The 23612-nt window shown below is 40.3% G+C and overlaps 1 protein-coding gene across 4 annotated transcripts in view; it reads left to right on the top strand.

Annotated features, from left to right (window-relative positions):
• Positions 1-23612, top strand: part of LNPEP (leucyl and cystinyl aminopeptidase) — a 69048-nt gene that overhangs the window by 22294 nt on the left and 23142 nt on the right. For all 4 annotated transcript variants that reach the window (XR_012584850.1, XR_012584849.1, XM_074569196.1 and 1 more), the window contains 8 exons: positions 348-1188; positions 3663-3801; positions 10019-10150; positions 12539-12659; positions 13343-13497; positions 13823-13936; positions 16036-16167; positions 18793-18924. Coding sequence is in view for 2 of the 4 variants with exons in the window: in XM_074569195.1 (XP_074425296.1) it covers positions 348-1188; positions 3663-3801; positions 10019-10150; positions 12539-12659; positions 13343-13497; positions 13823-13936; positions 16036-16167; positions 18793-18924 (1766 nt within the window). In the remaining 2 variants the exon portion in view is untranslated. The remainder of the gene's footprint in view (positions 1-347; positions 1189-3662; positions 3802-10018; positions 10151-12538; positions 12660-13342; positions 13498-13822; positions 13937-16035; positions 16168-18792; positions 18925-23612) is intronic.

The following is a 23612-nucleotide window of genomic DNA, read 5'->3' as shown; positions in this document are numbered from 1 at the left end:
AGTTAAATACAAATGTACAAATATACAAATACTGAGGCAGAAGAAATGTAGCCAAGACACTGACACCAATGACCTGGGAGTGCTATGCAGTGATATAGCTGATCCCCAGTTATGTCATTGAGTATGTGCAACGGAAGCATCCTTTTGAAGATACTGAATGAAAAATTGCTGTATGCAGAAAAGCACAGAAATATTTTCTGAAAACAAACCTGAGAGAGAAATTGGAAGAGCTATTGATCATGTATGCTGTAAAAGTATTTCTCATTCTGTAATTCAGTAAACTATCTTTGACGCATTATAATCATGCATTTTGTTTATCATGTAACACATGGTCTTGTCTTTTTCAGATCAAATTCAGTTACCCAGGAATATGATTGAAAACAGTATGTTTGAAGAAGAGCCTGATGTGGTTGACTTGGCAAAAGAGCCTTGTTTACATCCCCTGGAGCCTGATGAAGTGGAATATGAACCAAGGAGCTCCCGGCTCTTGGTGCGTGGCCTTGGAGAGCATGAAATGGACGATGATGAAGAGGATTATGAGTCATCAGCAAAATTGCTGGGGATGTCCTTCATGAACAGAAGCTCGGGTCTCCGGAATAACATGTCTGTCTATAGACAAAATCCAAATGGATCATGTTCAGTACCCTGTACGAGGACCATGGTGGTTTGCACAATTGTTCTTGTGATTGCAGTTTCATTAATAATGGCAATTTATCTTCTTCCCAAATGTACCTTTACCAAAGAAGGCTGCCATAAAAAAAATCATACAATGGAACTAATATACCCTTTGGCAAGCAATGGAAAAGTATTTCCATGGGCAAAAATTAGACTTCCTTCTGATGTTGTACCACTGCATTATGATCTTGTCTTGCAGCCAAACCTAACGACTCTGAAATTTACAGGCTCTGTAAAGATAGTAGTTAACATCGTCCAGGTAACTTGGAAGATTATACTTCACAGCTCAGGACTTAATATCACCAAGGCAACCATTACTTCAGCAGGAGGGCATCAAGCAAAGCCAGTTGAATTCCTGGAATATCCATTGCATGACCAGATTGCAATCATGGCTCCTGAGGCTCTCCTTGTAGGACAGAATTATACTGTCAACATAGAATATTCATCTAATTTATCAGATACCTATTATGGCTTTTACAAGATTTCTTACAAGGATGAGAATTCTAAGCAAAGGTATGCCCACAAATACAGCTTCTCTATTCTGTCACTTTTAGGTTGTGCTTTGATAATAGAAATAACAAGGGTTGCTTTTTCTGTTGGATGTTTCTTGCAACTAATTCCAATTGAGCAAAATCAATCTTTAATCTCCTGATTAATCTAGCTGAAAAATGTTTTTCATGGATGAGTTCATTAAGTCAGGGCAGCCTCTCCATCAGTTAAATGTAGTGCAGTATAGTGGTTGCAGGTAGTTATAGTGTGGCTTTTTGTTTGTTTAATTTTTACTTTCTGTCTTTGGAAATTCTACCCATATCTCTTGAATCCCTGAGTCTCAAGGCAAGGGAGCAAAGGGGAACAAAGTCCCACCATCGTAGGAGAAGATCAGGTTCGAGACCGTCTGAGGAACCTGAACATACACAAGTCCATGGGACCCAATGAGATCCATGCCATAGTCCGACGGGAACTGGCAGATGTATTTGCCAAGCCCCTCTCAATTGTATTTGAAAAGTCATGGCCATCAGGTGAAGTCCCCAGTGACTGGAGAAGAGGGAAACATCACACTCATTTTTAAAAAGAGTAAATCAGTGCTATTTACCAAGAAAAATAATGAAATTGCCATCCACCACCACCCACTTCAAATGTGCCTTACACTGTTCACGTACTTATGAGTGCTCTTGCCTTTGTTGGCACATAGTTGTTCATGCAGGTTTTCTAGAAACATAGCGGTGCAATAAACGGAAGATGGGAAAACCAATGTGACAGGAAAGTAGTTTTGAAGGGCCCACAAAACAACTGCTAACTAGAGAAAGACATAAAACACTTACCAGCTTGTGCTAAGAAGTGCTGAGATCTAAAGCTTAAAAAAAAAATAAATCGGATGCAAAGGAAAAAGCAAGAAAAATCAATGTTATCAGTGTTACAAATTTTTGCAACAACAGAGAGTTTGTTTGGAAATACCCAAAATACTAACAGGTAGATTTTGTTTTCTGAAAGGGGACAGCAGAATTTAAAATTAGCACCACCAACACAACTTTTTACAAATTGACAATATGGATGTTGTTTACCTGGACTTTAGTAAGGCCTTTGATACAGTCTCCCACAGCATCCTCCTGGAAAAACTGGCTGCCCATGGATTGGATGGCACTACTCTTCTCTGAGTTAAAAACTGACTGGAAGGCTGGGCCCAGAGAGTGGTGGTGAATGGAGTTAAATCCAGTTGGTGGCTGATCACAAGTGGTGTTCCCTAGGGCTTGGTACTGGGGTCAGTTCTCTTTAATATCGTTCTTAATGATCTGGACGAGGGGATTGAGTGCACCCTCAGTAGGTTTGCAGATGACACCAAGTGGGTGGGAGCGTTGACCTGCTTGAGGGTAGAAAGGTGTTGCAGAGGGGTCTGGACAGTGTGGATTGATAGCCTGAGGCCAGTGGTATGAGATTCAAGAAGGCCAAGTGTTGGATCCAGCACTTGGGTCACAACAACCCCATGCAGTGCTACAGGCTTGGGGAAGAGTGGCTGGAGAGCTGCCCAGCAGAAAAGGACCTGGGGGTGTTGGTTGACTGCCACTTGAATATGAGGCAGCAGTGTGCCCAGGTGGCCAAAAAGGCCAACAACATCATGGGCAGTATCCGGAACAGTGTGGTGAGTAGGACTAGGGAAGTGATCATCCCCCTGTACTCAGCACTGGTGAGGCCGCACCTCGAGTACTGCATCCAGTTTTGGGACCACAAAAAAGATATTGAGGTGCTGGGGCATGTCCAGAGAAGGACAACGAAGCTGGTGAGGGGTCTGGAGAATAAGTCTTATGAGCAGTGGCTGAGGGAGCTGGGGTTGTTTAGCCTAGAGGAAAGGAGGCTGAGGGGAGACCTTATCGCTCTCTACAACTACCTGAAAGGAGATTGTAGCCAGGTGGGGATCACTCTCTTCTCCCAAGTAACAGGCGATAGGACAAGAGGAAACGGCCTCAAGTTGCACCAGGAGAGGTTTAGACTGGATATTAGGAAACATTTTTACACTGAAAGGGTTATAAAGCATTGGAACAGGCTGCCCAGAGAAATGGTTGAGACACCATCCCTGGAGGATTTTAAAAGATGGGTAGACACAATCCTTAGAGATATAGTTTAGCGACGGTTTTTGTCAGAGTTAGGTTGATGATTGACTAGATGATCTAAAAGGTCCCTTCCAACCTAGGCAATTCTATAATTCTAATATAGACTTGAAATTATTCCCTGGGAAGAGGATCACTCTGAGATTGTATTTACTTTCAGTTGCTTAAAACAAGACCCTTCATTGAGCTATTGCAAACTTTTTCAGTGAGACTCCTTGAAGAATAAAATGGAAGTGTGGCAAACCTGTCATCTATTATTCAGAAAGCTTCTCCCATAACAAGCTGTTACAGGATTTGGAGGGAAAATGACCGTTCTGTGAAATACAAAATTACATTTATCCTTTTCATAATTCTTAATTTGTTCTTCTCTATTCTTCCCATTAGGTGGTTTGCGGCAACTCAGTTTGAACCTCTGGCAGCAAGGTCTGCTTTTCCATGCTTTGATGAACCATCACTTAAAGCTACTTTTTTAATCAAGATTAAAAGGGATGAGAAACTTTCCACTCTGTCAAATATGCCAAAGGTACCTGCTTTTGTAGAGGAATTTTAGTAAAGCTGCTGCATAGGTAATCTGTTTTAAGTGCTTTGAATTGTGTTTTTGTTGCATTAACGTCCAGGGGATTAACTTGAGTGGATAAGCTATAAACTGTGTGAGTTTATAATAAAACAAATGTCTGTTCCTGCAAGACTTGAACTAAGTAACTTTGTAGAGAAAACAACTGTTCCATGCACTGCACAGTCTAGGATGTTATTGTAGAGACAGTTGAATGGCTATGGGAAGGATTCCTATTGAATTTAAAGGAATCATTATTTTGCAGTTTTGTTCTTGGCTACATCAGTCTCAAGAGCCCTTAAAATTTTATTTTTAGCTTTCTATGTTTGCTGATACTGCACATGTGCATAATACTGCAATATCTTTATCAATAGTTTACGTAACTAGCAACTGTTTCTGTGAAAGATGTTCCTGATCTTGAAGGATGTGCTTTCGAGTCTAAACCAGGGTATGAATACAGAGCCAACCCTAGAATATGGATGAGGGATCTGAAGTTCCTTCAGCTAGATCTTTTCAGGCAAGATCTTCTAAGAGCATATCTGGATTTTATGGTGATGCTTTATGCCATTAAGCCTTTGGAGAAACCTTTATAGAAGCCTAAATGATTTAGACAGACCAGCAAGACTAACTTATTAGCTAGTCTGTGTCTGAACTAGGTCTTGTCTCATCAAAACATTACCATTATTTATCACCCAACAGAAACTCTTTAATTTTACATCTAAAGTTTACATCCAGGCCTAAGAGCGCTTTATTTGCTTCACTGAAAGAAAGCAGACTCTTCTGGGCAACTCTCCTGTTTTATGTAAACAAGAAAGGGTGCTCACTCGCTTTCCTCTTCTAGGGGTTGGACAAGTAGCTAAGGAACTTTCATCAGCTTCCATAGTTCTTCATGTACAGAAAGTAAACTATGGTTTACCGTTGCTGCAAATGTGCAGCAAACATTGCTGAGCTAATTGTACATAGTTGCTAAAAATCTATCCTATTCTTCAGTGTGCCTTCCACAGATGATGGGTACTCTGATAGACACTTATGAGTTCTCTGAAAGACCAAGAGTATTTTTGTTTTCAGCTCTTCTATTGCACCACACTACCACAGAATGTTTACTGCTATCCTAATCCTGGTATATTCTGTGTGTTCTCTTGCTCATCTCTGATGACATCATTATAAAGAAGATGATAAAGGATATTCTGTGACAATTTTCATCACTATTAGTTGAGACAGAACTATCTGGTATAGCTCTGGCATGTAGCACCTTGGTTGCCAGCTTAACTGGTAATGATTTGCAGATGGAGTGGAGGCAAAATAGCCATCAGCTTCTTCACTGTCATTTGTGGTTGTCTAGTAAAATAAAATACCTGGGGACAATTCAAGAACAAGGAGGTTGTTTCCTGGGGTTGCTATGTGTTGCTATAATTGCTAGAGTAGCAATTACCTGCCCACTGTCCTGTAGTATGTCTGCTAATGCCCATCGTGGTAATGAATTTCTCCACAAGAATAAGCAAGAGCCCTCACAGTAGCAAGCAGGCATATCTACCTCCTTTGTTTTTTTATTTTTTCTCCCCCACCATATATGGATGTGCAGCACCTCTGAGCTGCCTTTTTCAGTAAATCATAGAATCATAGAATTGCTGAGGTTGGAAGGGACCTTTGAGATCATCAAGTCCAACCTTTAACCTACCCTGACAAAAGCCACTTCTAAACCATGTCCCTAAGTGCCCCATCTACCCTTTTTTTAAACACCTCCAGGGATGGTGAATCCACCACCTCCCTGGGCAGCCTATTCCAATGTTTAATAACCCTTTCAGTGAAAAAATGTTTTCTAATATCCAATCTAAACCTCCCTTGACATAACTTGAACCCATTTCTTCTCGTCCTATCACTTGTCACCAGGGAGAAGAGGTCAGCCCCCATCTCTCTACAACCTCCTTTCAGGTAGTTGTAGAGGGTGATAAGGTCTCCCCTCAGCCTCCTCTTCTCCAGGCTAAACAACCCCAGCTCCCTCAGTCGTTCTTCATAAGGTTTGTCCTCCAGACCCCTCACCAGCTTTGTAGCCCTTCTCTGGACACGCTCCAGCACCTCAATGTCCCTCCTGTAGCGAGGGGCCCAAAACTGAACGCAGTACTCGAGGTGGGGCCTCACCAGTGCCGAGTACAGGGGGATGATCACTTCCCCAGTCCGGCTCACCACACTATTCCTGATACAGGCTAGGATGCTGTTGGCCTTCTTGGCCACCTGGGCACACTGCTGCCTCATATTCAGCCGGCTGTCAACCAACACCCCCAGGTCCTTTTCTGCTGGGCTGCTTTTGAGCCACTCTGCCCCAATCCTGTAGTGCTGCAATGGGTTGTTGTGACCCAAGTGCAGGACCCGGCACTTGGCCTTGTTGAAACTCATACCATTGGTCTCAGCCCGTTGGGCCAGCCTGTCCAGATCCCTCTGCAGAGGGATTAAACAAATGCTTTGTTTAATCTAGGCCCTCCATTACCTTCCTTACTTTCTCCTATGATTTCACTCAGATTTCATGTCTTCCGTGCAAGGTGTTTATGCAACTTTGGATGGACAGGAAGTAGTCATCTCGGAAACTGCTGCATGTGTTTGTGTCATTGGGCAAGACTGTGAGATTTCAAATTGTGTCTTCCTGCAAACCATGCAAATGGGTCACTTGGCGCAGTGAACAGCGAATGTCAGTAGATAAGAGCAGGCTTTTCAGCCTTCTCCGCAGAGAAGCTACTCAGAGCTCAAGCTCTGTCTTGCCAAGAATTGTGAGTCAACTGGTCCAACCAATACGCCTGAAAGGGCAACTCCATGTTTCTTGTTTAGTGAGTTATTATTCCTTGCCAGAGAATCTTCCTCTAATTAGTCGGGAAATAGCTGACTCTCACACCTCAGGACATACGAATTAAATCTGGAAAAGACAGCTTGTTGCTTGCCTTAGTCTTGCATCCTTCCATAACTTCTGCCTTGCATTGGCACGTGCAAAGCATGTGCGTATGGGTTTCTGTGTTTAGGATGAAGCTTCTCCCCATACCATCTGTCTGTGCTCAACTCTGATGCTGTTACAAAGCATCTGGTAGCTGTGTTGGTGTTGGGGGTGCTAATGTTGTGTACTTAACATGTGTACACGTCGAGGAATCATCCACGTGGAGAAAACATACTGATGAGCTGTCTTTACTGTGAGGTCATTAATGCATCTCTTTCTTCCTCCTTACTTCAGGACTCAATTACATTTAGGTTTCTAGCCTTCCTTGCTGCAGCATTCATTGCATTGCTCATTTTTCAAGGAGATAGGAAGCCATTTGAAAAGTGAACATTTAGGAGATGTGATCTTGTACCCATTTACTTGCAGTGAAAAATGCATTGGTATTGCACATTTATATCATCTTAAACATTGGTGTTATGAATTTTCCCTATTGGTCACATTGGGTACATACTGTTTGGCTGTTCCTGTACTGCATAGGAAAAACATCTCTTCCCTACCTATCTTTCTGTACATAGAATTGTTCTTCCAATGACTTGTGCCACTCCTGCATCATGAATTCCCTTTTAAAATTACATCATGCCTCTCTAGCATCTCTTCTTGGTGTTTTGATTCTCGCTACAGTTTGTCATACCACTTGAATTAGCTTCAGACCTTCTTTCTCTTCTGCTCTGTATACTGCCATAGGCAGAAGGTCCTGTACTTCCCTCAGGCTCAGAATTCTCCTTCCTTCCCACGTGCTCTGTCTTGCTGTATTTGTTGTTGGTATCAGACCCTTTTCACTGAACTTCATGTTTATCCACTTTTTTATCTTTGTAACATTTGCTGAGTTAGTATGTGTTTAAGAGCATATTAAAAAATTTCATCTGCATTTGCTTCTGCTGGTTCCATCTCTGTTTAAATATTGGCTGTTACATCATCTGTATGATGGATAAAGATTTGAGAAAGCTTCCAATTGAGGAACAAAGATAATATAAAAAGAAAAAAGACATTAAAGGCAATGTAATAGTAAGTTTAGTGCTGGGGATCAAATGCAAGTTCTTGAGTCAAAAGAACAGGTCAGGTTTAATTAGAATTTATCAGGAAGGTATAAGAACATACAGAGCAAGTTAATTGATAGTTTTGCTAATGGACAGTATCTCCAAATTAGAAGTGGTATGAGTGATATGAGTGTATAAACACTCATTTGTGTTTATACTGCAAACAATATTATTTTCTTTTGTCCCCCAATTTTATGCCCTGATAATTGGATACTGTGTAACTCCTCTTTTGTTGCTGTATGCCATCCAGACATACCGTCTGTTAATGGGTTCAGAAGTGGTTCCTTTGGGTTTTGTAATTTGCCAAGATAACTTGCACGTGTGAATTTACTATAAAAAAATCCTTATTTTTGTGACTGTACAAATGAAGAAATTAGACACAAGAGTTTCTCTGAAATAGTATGCTACCTCAACAGCATTTCTTGTATCAGTGAGTTCTCTTGTAATGGTACCCATTTTTATATGCACAGCTTCTTTTAATTGGCATGGTTTCATGATTTATATCATGGTTTTTGTCCCTGATCTCACAAGTGCTCTAGCACATGCTGAATTCTTACATGTTAGATTTAACCTGGATTAGGTATTCTGTTAGGTAGTGTGAGCTCCCAGTGCAGTAAGTAGAGGCTAGTGAGTTAATTCTTGCATGCACGAAGAAAGAAATGTGAAAGTCGAGTAAGAGGATGATGTTGTATAGAAGTATATTGCATTGGTGAGATCATTACTAGGCTTGCTTCTGAAAATAAACACTTAAAAAAACCCACCCCTGTTTAGGATTCTTCTGTAATAACTGCAGGTCTTGGTAACAAGCTGTACTGAATGGAGAGACTTTTTAGTTTGTCTATGAGAAGGTTGAATGTGAACTTCAGCATTTTCTATAATTAGCCACATGAGCAAGAGATCTCAGAAGCAGGCCTTCTCAACTAGCATGTACATCACTAATATGACAATATATAGTGGCTGATACAGATTAAGGCTAGAAATAAACTGTGTGTGTTTGGGGCTTGTGGTGTTTTCTTTTGTGGTTTTGTTTGTTGTTTTGTTGTTTTTTTTTTTTAAATGAGGACACCTGATTTTTGAACTAGTTTATCTGCAGCCACAGTAGATTTTCTTAAATAGGGTGTCACCTTTTCATGAAGATGAAGCTGTAGTAAAGGCAGAAATTTATGAATTTGCTGAAGGAATTCAACAATGGCATTCTGTTCATATTCAGTGGTCAGACTAGATGATTATAATGACTGTAACTTCAGTCTTAAAAATCTTTCTCTCTTTAAGACTGGCAGTTAAGTTTTCAGTGGCAGTTAGATGTTAAATCATCTTTTGGGTTTGAAATGATCTTGTCTAAAACTAAGGTTATTGTTGTTTTTCAAATGTGTGTGGTTTCTGGAAACAAACCTATCTGTGAAGTTTCAGAAGGCACGTGAACTGCCATCCTTGTCTCCAGACCTTTATGGTTCTGCACTACGGTGGTTTTAAACATTTTGCTTTATTCTTTGTGTAATGTATGTTTGTAAAGGACTATATAGAAAAGTACTTTTAGGCATATAGCACGCCTTTCCAGGACTAATATTAAAGAAAAACTTTGTCACTTAAAGTAATTCAAGGTATGCCATGTTATCTTACTTCAGAAGACTGAGCAGGCAGTTACTTCTGGCAATGTGTGTTTAAGCTGAGCATGTTTTTGCTTTGAGATAACTGAAACCTTAGGTTTTCTTCACTTTTTAAAATGCAGTCTCTTTTGATTTGTAGGGGGGCGTGTGAGGGGGTTTTTGTTGTGATATTATAAAATAATGAGTATGTCTGGTTTACCTAGTTTTGAAGAGGCTTCTGCGAAGAGACTGATGTTTAACTCATGCAATACCAGTATCTTTAGTAGGCTATGTGGAACTGTATCTCCAATCTGGCCTAAAGCTCTCTTGAATTAATGCTGATCTTCATGTTGACTTTGGATTATACTGGGTGCATAGGCTTAAAAGTTCCATGTCTCCTTAAGTTTTGTTACACCATAAACAGTTTGTGAGTATCATCTGTCCCACTGAAACATAACCAAAATATATAATGTTACGCAAGTTTGCTTGTAAACTGTTCCTGCCATGAATTCTTTGAACGTTGATTCCTTGCATGTCTTAATGTTCTTTTGTCTGCATTGATAACATTTTCCTTTCTAATGCAGAAAGCCACTACTCCTGTGACAGATGGAATTGTTCAAGATGAGTTTTTTGTGAGCTTGAAGATGAGCACCTACCTAGTAGCCTTCATTGTTGCAGACTTGAAAAACATAAGTAGGGAAACTAATGGGAGTCAGGTATGTTAGTTCCACTTTCAGTTTTCCCTCACCCCTCCCAAGCCAAACAGCCAACCAAAACAGAACAAAAAAAAACCCAAACCAACACGCAAACTCTGTCTCTTTTAAATTTATTTATTTTCTTGGTTTTATTGTACTCATAGATAGGGGACAAAAGCCATATGCTATAGGTTGGACTCACTTCAGGGCTTATACCAGATTGAGACTTTTACAGCAAGAGACTCAGCATCAGGTTTTGTTAACAGTATAAATTGTCAAAATCTAAAATTCCCAAGAGCTTTCAGAGCTGGAAGCTTTAAACTTGTAGTTTAATACTCATCTGTGAGGAAGTAATGTCATGCAAACCAAGAGTTTTTCAGATGATATACAGAAACATTACAGTTCCCAGGGAAGCCTACATACTATTTCAAGCAGTGCTGCAAACATGTTCTATACCTGCAAAGGTAACTTACCTAAAAAAACCCAACATGATCTGCAGTAAAACAGATTTAGTCTAACTTTAAGTCTGCATTTAGTTACTTCAATGTAAGGATTTTATTGTAGGGTTTTTGTTTTTCCAAAGATTCCAAAAATTAAAATAATTTGTCCTGTTTGGTCTTTTTTCTCTGTGGGGATATGGCCTGCAGGGTCAGTGAGCAGTTCCTACAATGTGTGCCGTTAAAATAGCTAAAGGAAAAACATGGTAATGGTAGGAGATGCTCCTTAGTCTAACTTTAGGAGCTTCATGAGTTTCATGTGAGCAATGATTTTCATGACTCTGTAGCAGGAACTGCCCCTTTGTGGTGAAATGTTGGAAGTGCCAGTACCTACCTAGAAAGAGTGAGAGGGAATAGTGCTTCTAGCACTGCAGAAGAAGCAGCCCTCTCTTTAATCCAATAAACACAAGTAAAGATACTGGTCAATAGGTGTTTGATTATGACATGAACAAGTATTTCTAATTGTAGCTGAATAGGACAAACTGGTCTAACCTGAAAAGTTAGACTACTGCATTCTTTTTTTTTTTTTTTTTTTATTTTCCTCTCCTTGTGGCTATTATTCAGGTCTGTATTTGAACTGATTCTGGTAAAACCATACAGCCAGTTCTTTACCACGCAGAAAACTGATCAGTAGACTCAATGTTTCATGTTTGCAGAGATACTGAAACAGCTATATATGTAATGTGCTCTGCTTTGTTCATAATAGTGAGACTAACTTGCATGGATTGTCAGTACTTATGGCACAGGCATATAGGAGAGGAGAAGACTGAGTGATGTATTCTAACTAAGAAAAGTGTTTCTTAACTGTGTTTCTCCTTCATTCTGATCACCAAGCAAGATTTGGCCAAGCTAGGGAAGTCCAGCAGACCTTTAGAAGGCACCAAACACAAGGGGTCTAGCAACATGTAAGAGTACTTGCCAGCTTAAAGGGACGAAGCATAAGATTCTAGCTAGTGGATTGTTCTGTTGCCAACAGTGTCTAGTAAGCCAAGGGAGACTGTAAGAAGGAAGCATATAATGATGTTTTCCACAAAATACGTTCTCAAGATGCTTCCAGCAATTTGTGGCTGGGAGATTAAAAAAATTCGAGCTAACCAGTTCACACAGAATAAGGTTATTGTCATGAATGTTATAAGATATCTTAGACTTGAAGTAAAGTTGCTTTGTGTTCATAATGCAATGAGATTTTTCTCAACTCCAGAAGATCCTGGGGGGCTTTTATGTTTTCTCTTTGAGCTTAGAATTTGCAGCTAATCAAACTTCTGTACTTCAGGAACACTAGGTTAGATCCTTTCTAGTATGTGCTTGGTTCAAACTCAAAAATTAAAAGGTCACGCTATCAATGTATTTGAAACGTCATTTTTTAACTGATTTGTAGCAGAGTAAGAGGGACTTTTTTTTTTTTTTTAAATAGAACAGGAAAACTTATCTCAACGTATTTTGTGTTTGTGTCCTAAAGGGTGTCCTAAACCTGGATCAACATATTATTATTTCTTGAGAGAATTTCTTGCAGATGATACTAGTGTTATCACACTGATAGCCTAAACTTCTAGATTCATTGAGGTATGCACAGAGGGTCACTTAATGACTCATCAGGGAGTAAAAAGGAAATGGATCTATTTCTGTTCATGTAGACCATTTTTTAACACCTTCCTTAAAGGTGTAAGCCTTGAATTGTTCTTGTATACACATGGATCAATGTGATAGTCTGCCTGTATTTTGACTAGTGAATAAGCCCTAGCAAAAAAATTAAGTCTTTATTGACAGCTTCATAACTACTGTTTGCAACTTACGTGTGTATTCCCAAAACAGTGTCCTATCTGTTTCAGGAACTTTTGCCAGCTCCTCTTTTCCTTCTAAAGCTTTTGTAGCTGTATATTTCAGAATCTCTTCTCTTCTCTGTTTGGACTAGGTATCTGTCTATGCCATACCGCAGCATTTAAACCAAGTTAGGTATGCCCTAAACACAGCAGTGAAACTTCTGGAGTTTTATCAAAAATACTTCTTAATAAACTACCCTCTTGAAAAATTAGGTAAGTTCTTTTGATCTTTTTTTAAGCTGAAGAAGAAGCCCTAATCAATTCTGAGAAATGCAGGGGAAATTTCATTCTGAAAAAGTGTGCTTAAAAAAAAGATAGCATCTGTGAAATAAGGTTCCCCCCAAATTGTTAAAAAAAATCATTAAATGTTTGACTGAGTATGAGTATTAAGTGATTCCCAAGCTGGAAAAAATTTTGTGAGCTTTTGACACTGCATTGTTTATACTTGTACATAACATCAAAGAAATAATTTGGTGTAAGTTTAATGTGACGTGCTTTGGCAGGGAGATACAGAATTCTCAGTCTGTGAACCATATTCACCAGTGCAAGATCTGCAGCCTGACTTCTCTGCATGTACTAGTTTGGCTGGAAAGATAATGAAATGCGGTCTTCTAAGACACTATCAGCAGGGGCAGCCCCATTTCCTTGTTACTTGTGTGCTTGCAAGATCTATAGGCAGTGTCTGTGTAGTGCTTTAAGTTGTTCATCTAAGAGCACTGTTAGTGAAGGATGGTTATAAATCTATGGGGCTTCTATGCTTTAGATCTAAGCAGATATCCACACCACAGGATTTAAATAGTGAGGGGCTTAGGGATTATATAATAGAATAGGTAGACTTGAAATACATAATTGCTTTAACTAGCAGTTTTCAAAAGCTTCTTTCAAATCTTTTTCAGATCTGGTAGCAATTCCCGATTTTCAGTCCGGTGCAATGGAAAACTGGGGCTTGATCACCTTCCGAGAAACAACACTGTTGTTTGACAGTAATACTTCTTCAGCAAGGGATAAGAAGTTAATAACTGCAGTGATAGCACATGAGCTTGCCCATCAGGTACTATATTGGGAAGGTCATTGCTTAAATGTGGTGGGGTTTTTTTGTTTTTTTTTTTTTTTAAATGCAATTCTGTCCTTAAATTCACCACTGCCCTCACTGTGCATTTTATCTGTTCAGAATACCTGCAGGTGTATTTTCTGCAGGATAACAGGCAGAGTGCAACTCTGTCGTGACATAGTTGGGGGGTTGTTTATGCAACAGCATTATTGTGGTTTTGACTGAACTTGACTTTGCCACAAGATAAAGCTGAGGATGGATGGAGTGTTACTGCGCTCATTTGATTTTATTTCTGAAAAATAATGACATTTTTGGTCTTTCATAGTGGTTTGGAAATCTAGTAACTATGGAATGGTGGAATGATCTCTGGCTGAATGAGGGATTTGCCACTTTCATGGAGTACTTTGCCATGGAGGAGGTTTTTCCAGAATTACATTCAGTAAGTACTTTCTGTGACTACACCCACTATACTTTTGCTAAGATCTATTTTTTAATGTTGACCATAAAGGACTATAAACTTATACTGAAATAACTTTGGGCACCATTGAGATTATACTATATCTTCTCTGCTTTGGCACTTTCATTATATTAGAAGTGGGTTTGGGGGGACTTTGGGGAGGGTACTTTGTTTTTGTGGGTTTTAATTTTTTTTTATTTTCTAGTAGTCTACGTGCAGTTTTTGTGTTTTGTGTAGGTTAAAGCATTCTGTGCAAAATAGCAGATGTTAAAAGATGTAGGTGTCTGTATATCAAATTATAGCTTAAAATCTTTATACAGAAGTCCAGGCATGTTGTTGACCAAGTTTGTCTGCCTCCACTTTTTCTAGTAGACTTAGGAAGCACCAGAGCTTTAGGTCACTATAAATGCCTAGATTAACTCGTGTCTTTCCCTCATTGTGGTACTTGCTTGTGTCTGAATTACTTCGGGATTCATAAGTCAGGGGACCTGCTATAAAAGTATCATATGGTGCCACCCCATGGATTCTAATACCATTGAGTTACAGTAATAGTACAAACCACTGCTCCCAAAGACACTTCTTTTTATACATACGGTTGAAGGATAGAATCTTTTTGATATAATAACCTAGTGATCATTTTAAAACTCACTCAGGTGCTAAGTGACCTAGCTTTTCAGACCCTGGAAGACATGAAGGATTCAAACTAGATCTTTCATCTCCAAGGAAGGGATACCACCTACTCCTGTAAAGCATCCCTGTCACTGAATGCAAGTAGAGAAACAAAAATTGGTGGAACTAAATGGCGGGGGCAGTGGAGAGACTAATTTTGCATCCTGGGTAAAGGTATCTCCTAGGAGCGGAGATACCTGGGCTCTGGAACCAGCTTCCAGGAGTGTTTATGTGATTGACATTAGTCATGGGATTAAAAACCTGATGCATACTGAGCATTTCCTACTTGCTGGATTGTGTTCTCCTCAGCATTCTGACCAAGCGTGAGTTTTGAGCTCTTAATTCACCCTTGTTATTGCATTAAGAAACTTGGTTTGCTAACTTGGTTCAGTAGAATTCTTTCTTTGAGCTGGATGTTTAAAAAGTTTTTCATTTGGCCTAGCTAGCTTAGTTGTTGAGGTTGATGGCCACTGAAAGTATGTTTGTGTAGCCATTCTGCTTGTTGGGTGCATATGTGGTGAGGGGAGGACACAAAACTACACTAATGTTTTAACAAGGACACATGTAACACTTGTATACTTCATTCTGAAATGTGCCTGACAAGGTGCCTTCACTAACATCTCATTTTACCATTTGGTGCCAAAATGTGTTTTGGTAAAAATAAAAAAAAAAAATCACTCAGAATTTCTGCATTCAAGAAGAATAGCTTTAAAAAATTTAAAGGCTATCCTTAATTGTATCGTGCACAAGTCTTACCTTTTTATTTTTTTTAACTGTCTACTGTGTAGAGGGAACTGTATGTGCAGAGAATTCTCAAGTCTCAATGAAATGAAATGGACAAATATCAGTACAGTCAGCTACTTTTCAGTGTTTGGGGTTGTCTTGTTCTGGTAATAATGTATTAAATTCAAATATCTTCATTCTAGAAGAAAAGAAGGAAGAGACTTTGGTATTAGGATCACTAGATAAGGTTTACATTCACAGAAATATCACTGTAGTGAGTTATTTCCCTAGACCTCATGCCTTAATATTGAAGCATACCAAAGAAGTCATGCTTTTATATTTCCTGCTTGCTGTAAATGAACTAAAAACATTGGTGAGCCAAATCTGAAATTCAGCACATACTTACTTAGTAGGTACATTTGTTTTCTCTAGTCCAATGACGTGTTTACCTGAGACAGGAGCTTAAGGATAATGATGCAAACTCAAGAGTGAGATTCCGCTGCTAGAATGTGGCAGGGAAAGTAGAGTTCACAAATGCTACCCTGTTAACTCTTTTGCTGCCTCCATTGGTAGGAAGGTGAGCATTGGCATGTTAGACCATGGAAGAGCAGAGCAGACACAACTTTTATTGTTCTACTGACCATGTATGTTCTGGCTTCTCAGGCACTTATAAATGCTTTTCTTCTTAGGATGAAGACTTCCTTAATTTAATTTTCAAAGCTATGATGAAGGATTCTTTGAATTCTTCACATCCAGTCTCTTCTGCTGTTCAGTCTTCAGAGCAAATTGAAGAAATGTTTGATGCACTTTCTTATATCAAGGTAACTGTAAAAATATTTGGAAATATTTGCAAAGTGATATATTAGCTATTGAAAACAGGAATGTGGAATCATGAGTAAGTAGGCATGTACTGACAACTGTTTGGAGGTAATTAACATCTAGTAAAAACAATGCAGGATTTCCAGTAGTGTTTCTGAGTGTCTGCATAGCTCTTAATTAGGAAAAGATAATGTATGTGTATTTGTGTCCTTACTTAATGTCCTGCTTGGTGTATGCTTCAGCACAAAGAATAATCGTGAAGGTGAAAGAGGGGACCCAGCAGGTAAAACAAAATTTTCAGTTAGAAATATATTCTTCTTCTGATAGCAGACTGTAACAAGTGCTTAAGAAAAGAGTAACAACAATGCACTTATTGTAGCAATTGCTCTTTTTTTATACTCTTTCTGCTTTTGATTATTGACTTGATTATTAACTTGATTATTTTTCGTGTCTAGTGAGGGTTGTGTGTGAGGTTTGTGTTTTTAAACCTTTACAGTTCCTTGCTGGAAAATGCATGAAAGAGAAAATACCTGTATTTGCCAATTTTTTACTCGCATTGTCTCAGGTTTTAGATACTGTGTCCCATGATTTTGGTAGTATTGGAGAAAAGCCTTTTAGATCTTTTGAATCAGCTGGCATTTTTTCCCACCACTATCTGTGTATGGTTGTACTTCGATCTGATAAGAAACCATAGGGACTGCTAGTGCTTACTAGAAAATAGTCAAATACTACATCTTGCTACGCCCAGTGGAATGCAGTTCCCACAGCTGTCTTGGTTTGTCTCCTCTGATTTTTTATTTTTTTTTTTTTGCAAGTCTCAACTTGTCAACGAGTGTTGTCTGGCATTCTTGAGGAGTGAGAGATACCAAATGGGCCTACAATAGTGATATGGTTCTGTTTATTTTGGTCTCTGTTTTCTGAGCTACAAGAACAGAGATGTGTGATTTTTAGCTTCCCTTTTTTTTTGAGATGGATTTTGTTTCTTTCACTAAGCTGTTTGTCAAAAGGCATGGCTGTTTCATGCTTCAGAGTTGCTGTCCAAAGTAACTACCTTTTTGGTGAGTTTCTAGAAGCTATGCATCATGCATGATCATGTCTATCGCTAACTAACTTCAGAGTTAACAATTCTGTCACTTTTTGCTTGATCAAAACTTAATATAAATTTAATGGAAATATTCCATAAGTGATTGGGCTGGAGTTTCAGTCAATTAGTAAAGTGTTATATTTGGAGAATTACTTTATTCCTACTAATAACTATGTGCACCTTCTGAATAGAAATAAAGCAACTTACATCTTTGAGTTTAGGAGCTAACCAAAAGAAGTTTTGCTCTTGCATTGTCAGAAATGGGTTTTTCATGGCTGCTTTCTATGTTTCAGAGGCTTTCATTGCATAGCTCTTCATTCATGCATGCAGTCTTTGCATTCTGCTACTCTTGGGCCTATATCTTACCTAATGCTCTTGGCAATTTGAGTGGGAAGGCACTTTCAACATGGACCCTAAACAGCTAAAGGTGGTCTGTTATTGAATTTTACACTTTTTTTGTTTTACTGTACTACCAACTGACACTCAAGGGTGGGAAAACAATCCACCTACAACAACAAAGTGTTTGTGGCGGTATAACAGTAGGGAAAACAAAGTAGTAGAGCTATAGCTTAAGTATGAATACGTGCAAGAGAGGAAATTATGACCCTGTTATTAAAACTATAGTAAGGGGTATTCCTGCTGTTTTATGAATAATCAGATTAAACAGTCAGCCTTTAGTTTCAGGCAAGATTCCAAATTAAATTCCAAAACTTTAATTTGGAATGTGTAAGAAATCATACATGCTCTCATTAAAATCTTACTTTTAATTTTTTCTTGATTCTTTCTCAGAAATAGTACCAAAAATATGAAGTGCATGTTTAAACTTTTCATGATGTATGGCTGCTCATCTGCATTCAGTTGTACAGTATGCAAGTCCTCAGGCAATTTATTAGTGGCTGTGACATAGAAGCATTTCTATGGAAAGGAATTGGCTTTCAGCTATGTTTTAAAAAAGCAAAACCCACCACCTTTCTGTCTACACATTTGTGGCTACTTTGATATTAGAACTACTCGGTTACATGGTTGTATTTAAATGCTGTCAAAATGCATTGTCAATTCTACCCTACTAAGTGTATCTCATCTTTTTCCTGTATTTTTAGTTTTTTGATACAACTGCAAATCATATGACTGCTAAACACTGTCTTATGAGTGCAGTTCTGTACCATACAGTAAGGAGGCAATATTTTTGAGATGATGTTAATTGGAAAAAATATAAAGCTTTATTAGCCTGTTTTGTAACTGTATATCGAGCCTTCAAAATATTAAAAAAATATTTAAAAATATTTTTTTTCCAAAGCAGCTAGGAAAAACTTTCAAGTTGTATTGGCCTTTTTTGTAACTATATTTGAAGTTTATGAAATACTAAAAATTTTTTTGACGGTAACTGAGTGTTAAGGTAATTACTTAAGTGACATAGTTTGTGATAACATCTGCCAGCTTCTGAGTTATTCTTGTACTGTGGAAGAGCTGTAATATGCATATGCTTTAGCAATGTCTATAACTTTATAATTTACCAATTCTTTTTCTTTTTTTCTGCCTAAAGGGGGCTTCACTTCTTTTGATGCTGAAGCACTATCTGACGAAGGATGTTTTCCAAGCTGGCATTGAGGTATACTTGCATAATCACAAGTATGGATCTGCCCGGAGTGATGACTTGTGGGACAGCATGAATGAGGTACCCATCTTTGAAATGCTGTTCTGTCTTTTTTTCACTTCTCTAAGTGTGTTGTGAATTTTGATTTATTTAATTTTTTATGAAAGATATAGGATAAAAGACTGCAGGTGTATACTCTGAAGTTCTGTCTCCTCATAGTCCAAAGTTCTGTCATATAGATATGGAGATTGCTGTAGCTTCTAGGACTCCATTGAGAATCATCCCAAAAAAGCACTAGAAGGGGGTATGCACTGCCATGCACCAGCCACATTTGTGGACGCATCAGTATGTACACATCCTGTCTAGATTTGCATTGTTAGTCTGTTAATACCAGAATAAAAATAAGTCATCTTAAATTCAGCACAAAACTTTGTTTTCAAGAAATAGTAACTTCTGTAGAGGTCCTGGGATACTCTCTACTAGTGTAACTTTGTTTCAATGTTCTACTTCTGTTTCACAAAGCACACTTGCACAATCACTAGTTTGCCATTTGTTACTGATACCAGACTGCGACTTGCATGACAGAGAATGCTTCTGGTTTGTGTAGTGATTTTTATAGTGCAAAATAGACTTTCCTGAATGTCTGCAAAGCGGAGCCTTCAGACTAACCATCTTCAGTCATGCACGCTTGGAGAACATGCCACAGGGAGGTGGTAGTATCCACACAGAGTGGCTAGGGAGACCACATAGATGCCTCATGTTTAATAAATGCGAGGGCTTAACTGTTAGTAGCTGCGGGGTTTAGCTGTTTCTAGGGCATGGGAAAAGGGTAATTCTCAAAACTCTAGATTACTTGCTTAGTCTGTCTCCCTGGCTCAGAAAACAACTTTTTTTTTGTTTAATTATAACCCTACTGTTTGTCCATGGGCAAGTTCAGCTTTTCTGCAAACTCAGCAAGCCTCTCCAGTCTTTTGGATCCTCAGTCATCATCTTTTAAGAGTCAAAAGTAATTGTTACCAACTTTGGGATTGTTTCGCCCACCTGTATTAGTATTGTTTAGTGAATCACACCCAACCAACTTAGTAAAATCTAATGTCAGAACTCAGTGTGTATTTCCTATTTCAATGAGAAACAACCCTTTGTATTTGGTGCTAATTCAATAATTACCGAATTCCTGCTGACAACAGGTATTTAACAGCATTATCTGCCAGAAGTTGCCCTTCTCTGTGGAGGAGCCCACCAACTGATGCTGCTTAAAATGTTTGCCATTTCCTCTATGTCCATTTCTGGCTGCACCTCATTTTGTGTCTGAGTCTTTGGTTTGTTTTGTGGTTTCATAGCCTGCACTGTCATGCACTTTCATATTCCCTTTTTCTAAAAATGCAGGGTTTAGCTGGACTGGTCTGACATTTTAGTGAGTTAGTTTACATTTGGGCTTTTGTCATTTTGCTTCCCTGAGAAAGTACCACGAATTGAAAACGTGACCATTTCATGATCACTAAACCCAAGACGACCTTCGACCACCACATCTCCCACTAGTCCTTCACCGTTTGTGAACAGTAGGTCTAGCAAGGCACTTCCCCTGGTAGGCTCACCTACCAGTTGTGTCAGGAAGTTATCTTCCATGCACTCGAGGAACCTCCTAGCCCGCCTGCTCTCTGCTGTGTTGTATTTCCAGCAGATACCCGGCAGGTTGAAATCCCCAACCAGAACAAGGGCTGGCGATTGCAAGACTTCAGCCAGCTGCTTACAGAATACTTCATCTGTCTCCTCATCCTGGTTGGGTGGTCTATAGCATACTCCCAGCCCAAAATCTCCCTTATTTGCCTTCCCCTTTCATCCTTACCCATAAACACTCGACTTTATCATCACTGGAATCTAGCTCTATACAATCAAAACATCCCCTAATGCACAGAGCGACACCCCCGCCTCTCCTTCCTTGCCTATCCCTTCTGAAGAGCTCATAGCCATTCATCGCAGCATTCCAGTCATGACAGTCATCCCACCACGTTTCCGTGATGGCAACTACATCATAGCTGTCCTACTGCGCAATGGCTTCCAGCTCATCCCGTTTATTGCCCATGCTGCGTGCATTTGTGTAGATGCACCTGAGCTGGGCTACTGATTTCACCCCCATCCTTGGCCCTTTATCTCTAGGCTCATTACTTGTGGGCCTGGTTTTATCCCCTTCCCCCTTCGATTCTAGTTTAAAGCCCTGTCCATGAGCCTTGCTAGCTTTTCGCCTAGTACCCTTTTTCCGTTTTGGGATAGGGTTTTCCCATTCTTAGCAAGCAGGCCCGGTGTCCTGCAGATCAAACTATGATCACAGAACCCAAAGCCCTGCTCGTAGCACCAGTTTTGGAGCCAGGTGTTGATCTGTCCAGTTTTCTTGTTTACCCATTCGTCAGTCCCCAAAACTGGAAGGGCAGAGGAGAACACAATTTGTGCCCCTGAACCCTTGACAAGCCGTCCCAAGGCCCTGAAATCTTTCTTCATTGCCCTCAGACTTCTACTCTCCAGCTCATCACTGCCTGCCTGTAAGATCAAAAGAGGGTAATAACCTGAGGGCCGCATCAGGCCAGGAAGCTTCCTGGTTATATCCCTAACACGGGCCCCAGGGAGGCAGCAGACCTCCCTGTGGGAAGGGTCTGGCCTGCATATGGGACCCCCAGTTCCCCTCAGAATGGAACACCCTGTGACTATTGCCCTCCTCCTGCTCTTCACAGAAACAGTGTTAATGCATGGAGCTGGCTGCTCTGACAACTCCCTGGATGGGGCTTTATCAGCATCCTTAGTTCCCTCATCATTTATCTCCACAGGCCCATATCTGTCCTGTACAGGCACCTGGGGGGGGCTGGGCGGTCTGGAGGGGGATCTCCTGCTGCCCCGAGCAGGTACCTGCTTCCATTCCCCCCCATCCTGTCCTAGTTCCCCTCCTTCTGCCTGGTGACAAGAGGGCAGGGGATCCTCTACCTCTTGTGGAGCCTCCTCCTGCTGCTTTTTCCCTAAGGATGGCAGGGTGTGGCTCCACCGATAAATCTCCCTTTCACACTCCCGAATGCTCCTCAGTCTTCCCACTTCCTCCTCAAGCTCAGCCATCACGCTGGGCAGATCATTTACCTGGTCGCAGCACACACAGGCACTGTCTCTGCTGTCCTTCTGCCAGAGTGACAGACATTCCGTACAGCCCATCGCCTGGATGGCTGCACATCTCTCCGTCACATCCATTTGGGTCACTTTATTCCTTCTGGCTTTGGCTACAGACCGAGTGGAGACCATGTTTTCTTTGCAGTCGACCTAGCCTGCCTGCCTGCTTGGTCTCCTCTTGTTCCTCCCCTCACAGCCACCCGTCCTGTGCCACACTCTGCGGTGGCTGCCCGCCGCTGACGTCGCCTCTCTGTCGTACACCCTCTTCTGGTGCTGCCGGGTGGTTCCGCGGGTGACACTCAGGGAACACGCACTCGCTGCTTGTTTGCTCCTGAAGGCCTTCGTTTATGAGGGGGGAATGGTCCCACCCCCTCCTCGTTCAGACCTGCCGCCGGGGGTGCTGGCTCCACCACGCTCCTCCTCAGCTGTCACCACTCCCAACAAGCGCTGGGCACCGGCTCGGGCTGGCCGCTTTTCCTGGCTTGAAAAAGCCTCAAAAACGAGCCCCTTTACCGGCCTTTTTTTGCCGCGATTCCCTTCCCCACTACAGACTGACCTGGTCTCCTCGGTGAGTTGTCTCCATGCGGTTGTCTCTCACTACATACAGCTCCCCACCAGTGGTGGGCGGGGGGGAGAATCAAAAGAAAAAGGCTTGGGTGGGTTGAGATAACGGTAGTTTAACAGAACAGTGAAGGAAAGAGGAAGACAACAAGAATAATATTGATAATGGAATATATAAAACACGATTAACCTACCACCGCTCACTGACTGAACCCAGAAGCCACCAGCCTGCTCTGAGTGGAGATTCCTGCCCCCTCCTCCCCAGCCAACTTCCCTATATACTAATATACTATATACATTCCCTATATACTGAGCGTGGCATCACATAGTATGGAATACCTGTTTGGCTAGTTTGTGTGAGCCAACCCTCATCCCAGCTCCATGTGAAAATTAAGCCTATCTCTGCTAGAACCAGGGCACAATAAAATCAATTAATTTCAATAAAATTTTTGCTATGATGAAACTATGAACCTATAATTTCTAATAAATTGGTTTAATTTCAGGTGATTCAGAATTATTTCAGTGGAGCAAATTTCAAATTTACTCATGTCTCTGTATAGATTAGACACATGACTTTCTGCCAGTCTGTAGGTGTTAGCACAGAAAGACTGAGATGTGAAACAGGCAAGTCGACAAGGTGCAAGTATTAGACTTAATTAGTTTCCTGATCTCTTAACATTCCTCTCCTCTTGGGTTTGGGATTTTTTGGTTTAGATATGTTTGGCTGGCTGGCATTGATCTTATAGATTTCTTGGTGGTTTCAAAGTGTAACAGGAAGCAAAGGAAAAGATAGTGGCAAAAGAAAGTGAGAGCGTGCATTCAGCACACCTTGGGCAATTTATGAGGGGATTGCATAATGTAACATTGTAGTAACAATGAGGATGAAGAGGATTTAGTGAAATTGCTGGAAGTATGTAAAAAGTAAAAAGCCACGTAGACTTAAAATTCTATAAATTGTAAATTTTTGATAGAAAATGCTTCCCTGGAATTGAGACCCCTATTTAAAGTTCATGGTCATTCTCTACATAAATAATATAGCATTTTCCCACGAGGGTAAACTG

Source organism: Larus michahellis, chromosome Z, assembly GCF_964199755.1.
Source record: "Larus michahellis chromosome Z, bLarMic1.1, whole genome shotgun sequence".
In the NCBI taxonomy this organism is placed as follows: Eukaryota; Metazoa; Chordata; class Aves; order Charadriiformes; family Laridae; genus Larus; species Larus michahellis.
Note: the sequence above shows the minus strand (reverse complement) of the source record. Positions and strands in the feature narration are given on the sequence as shown.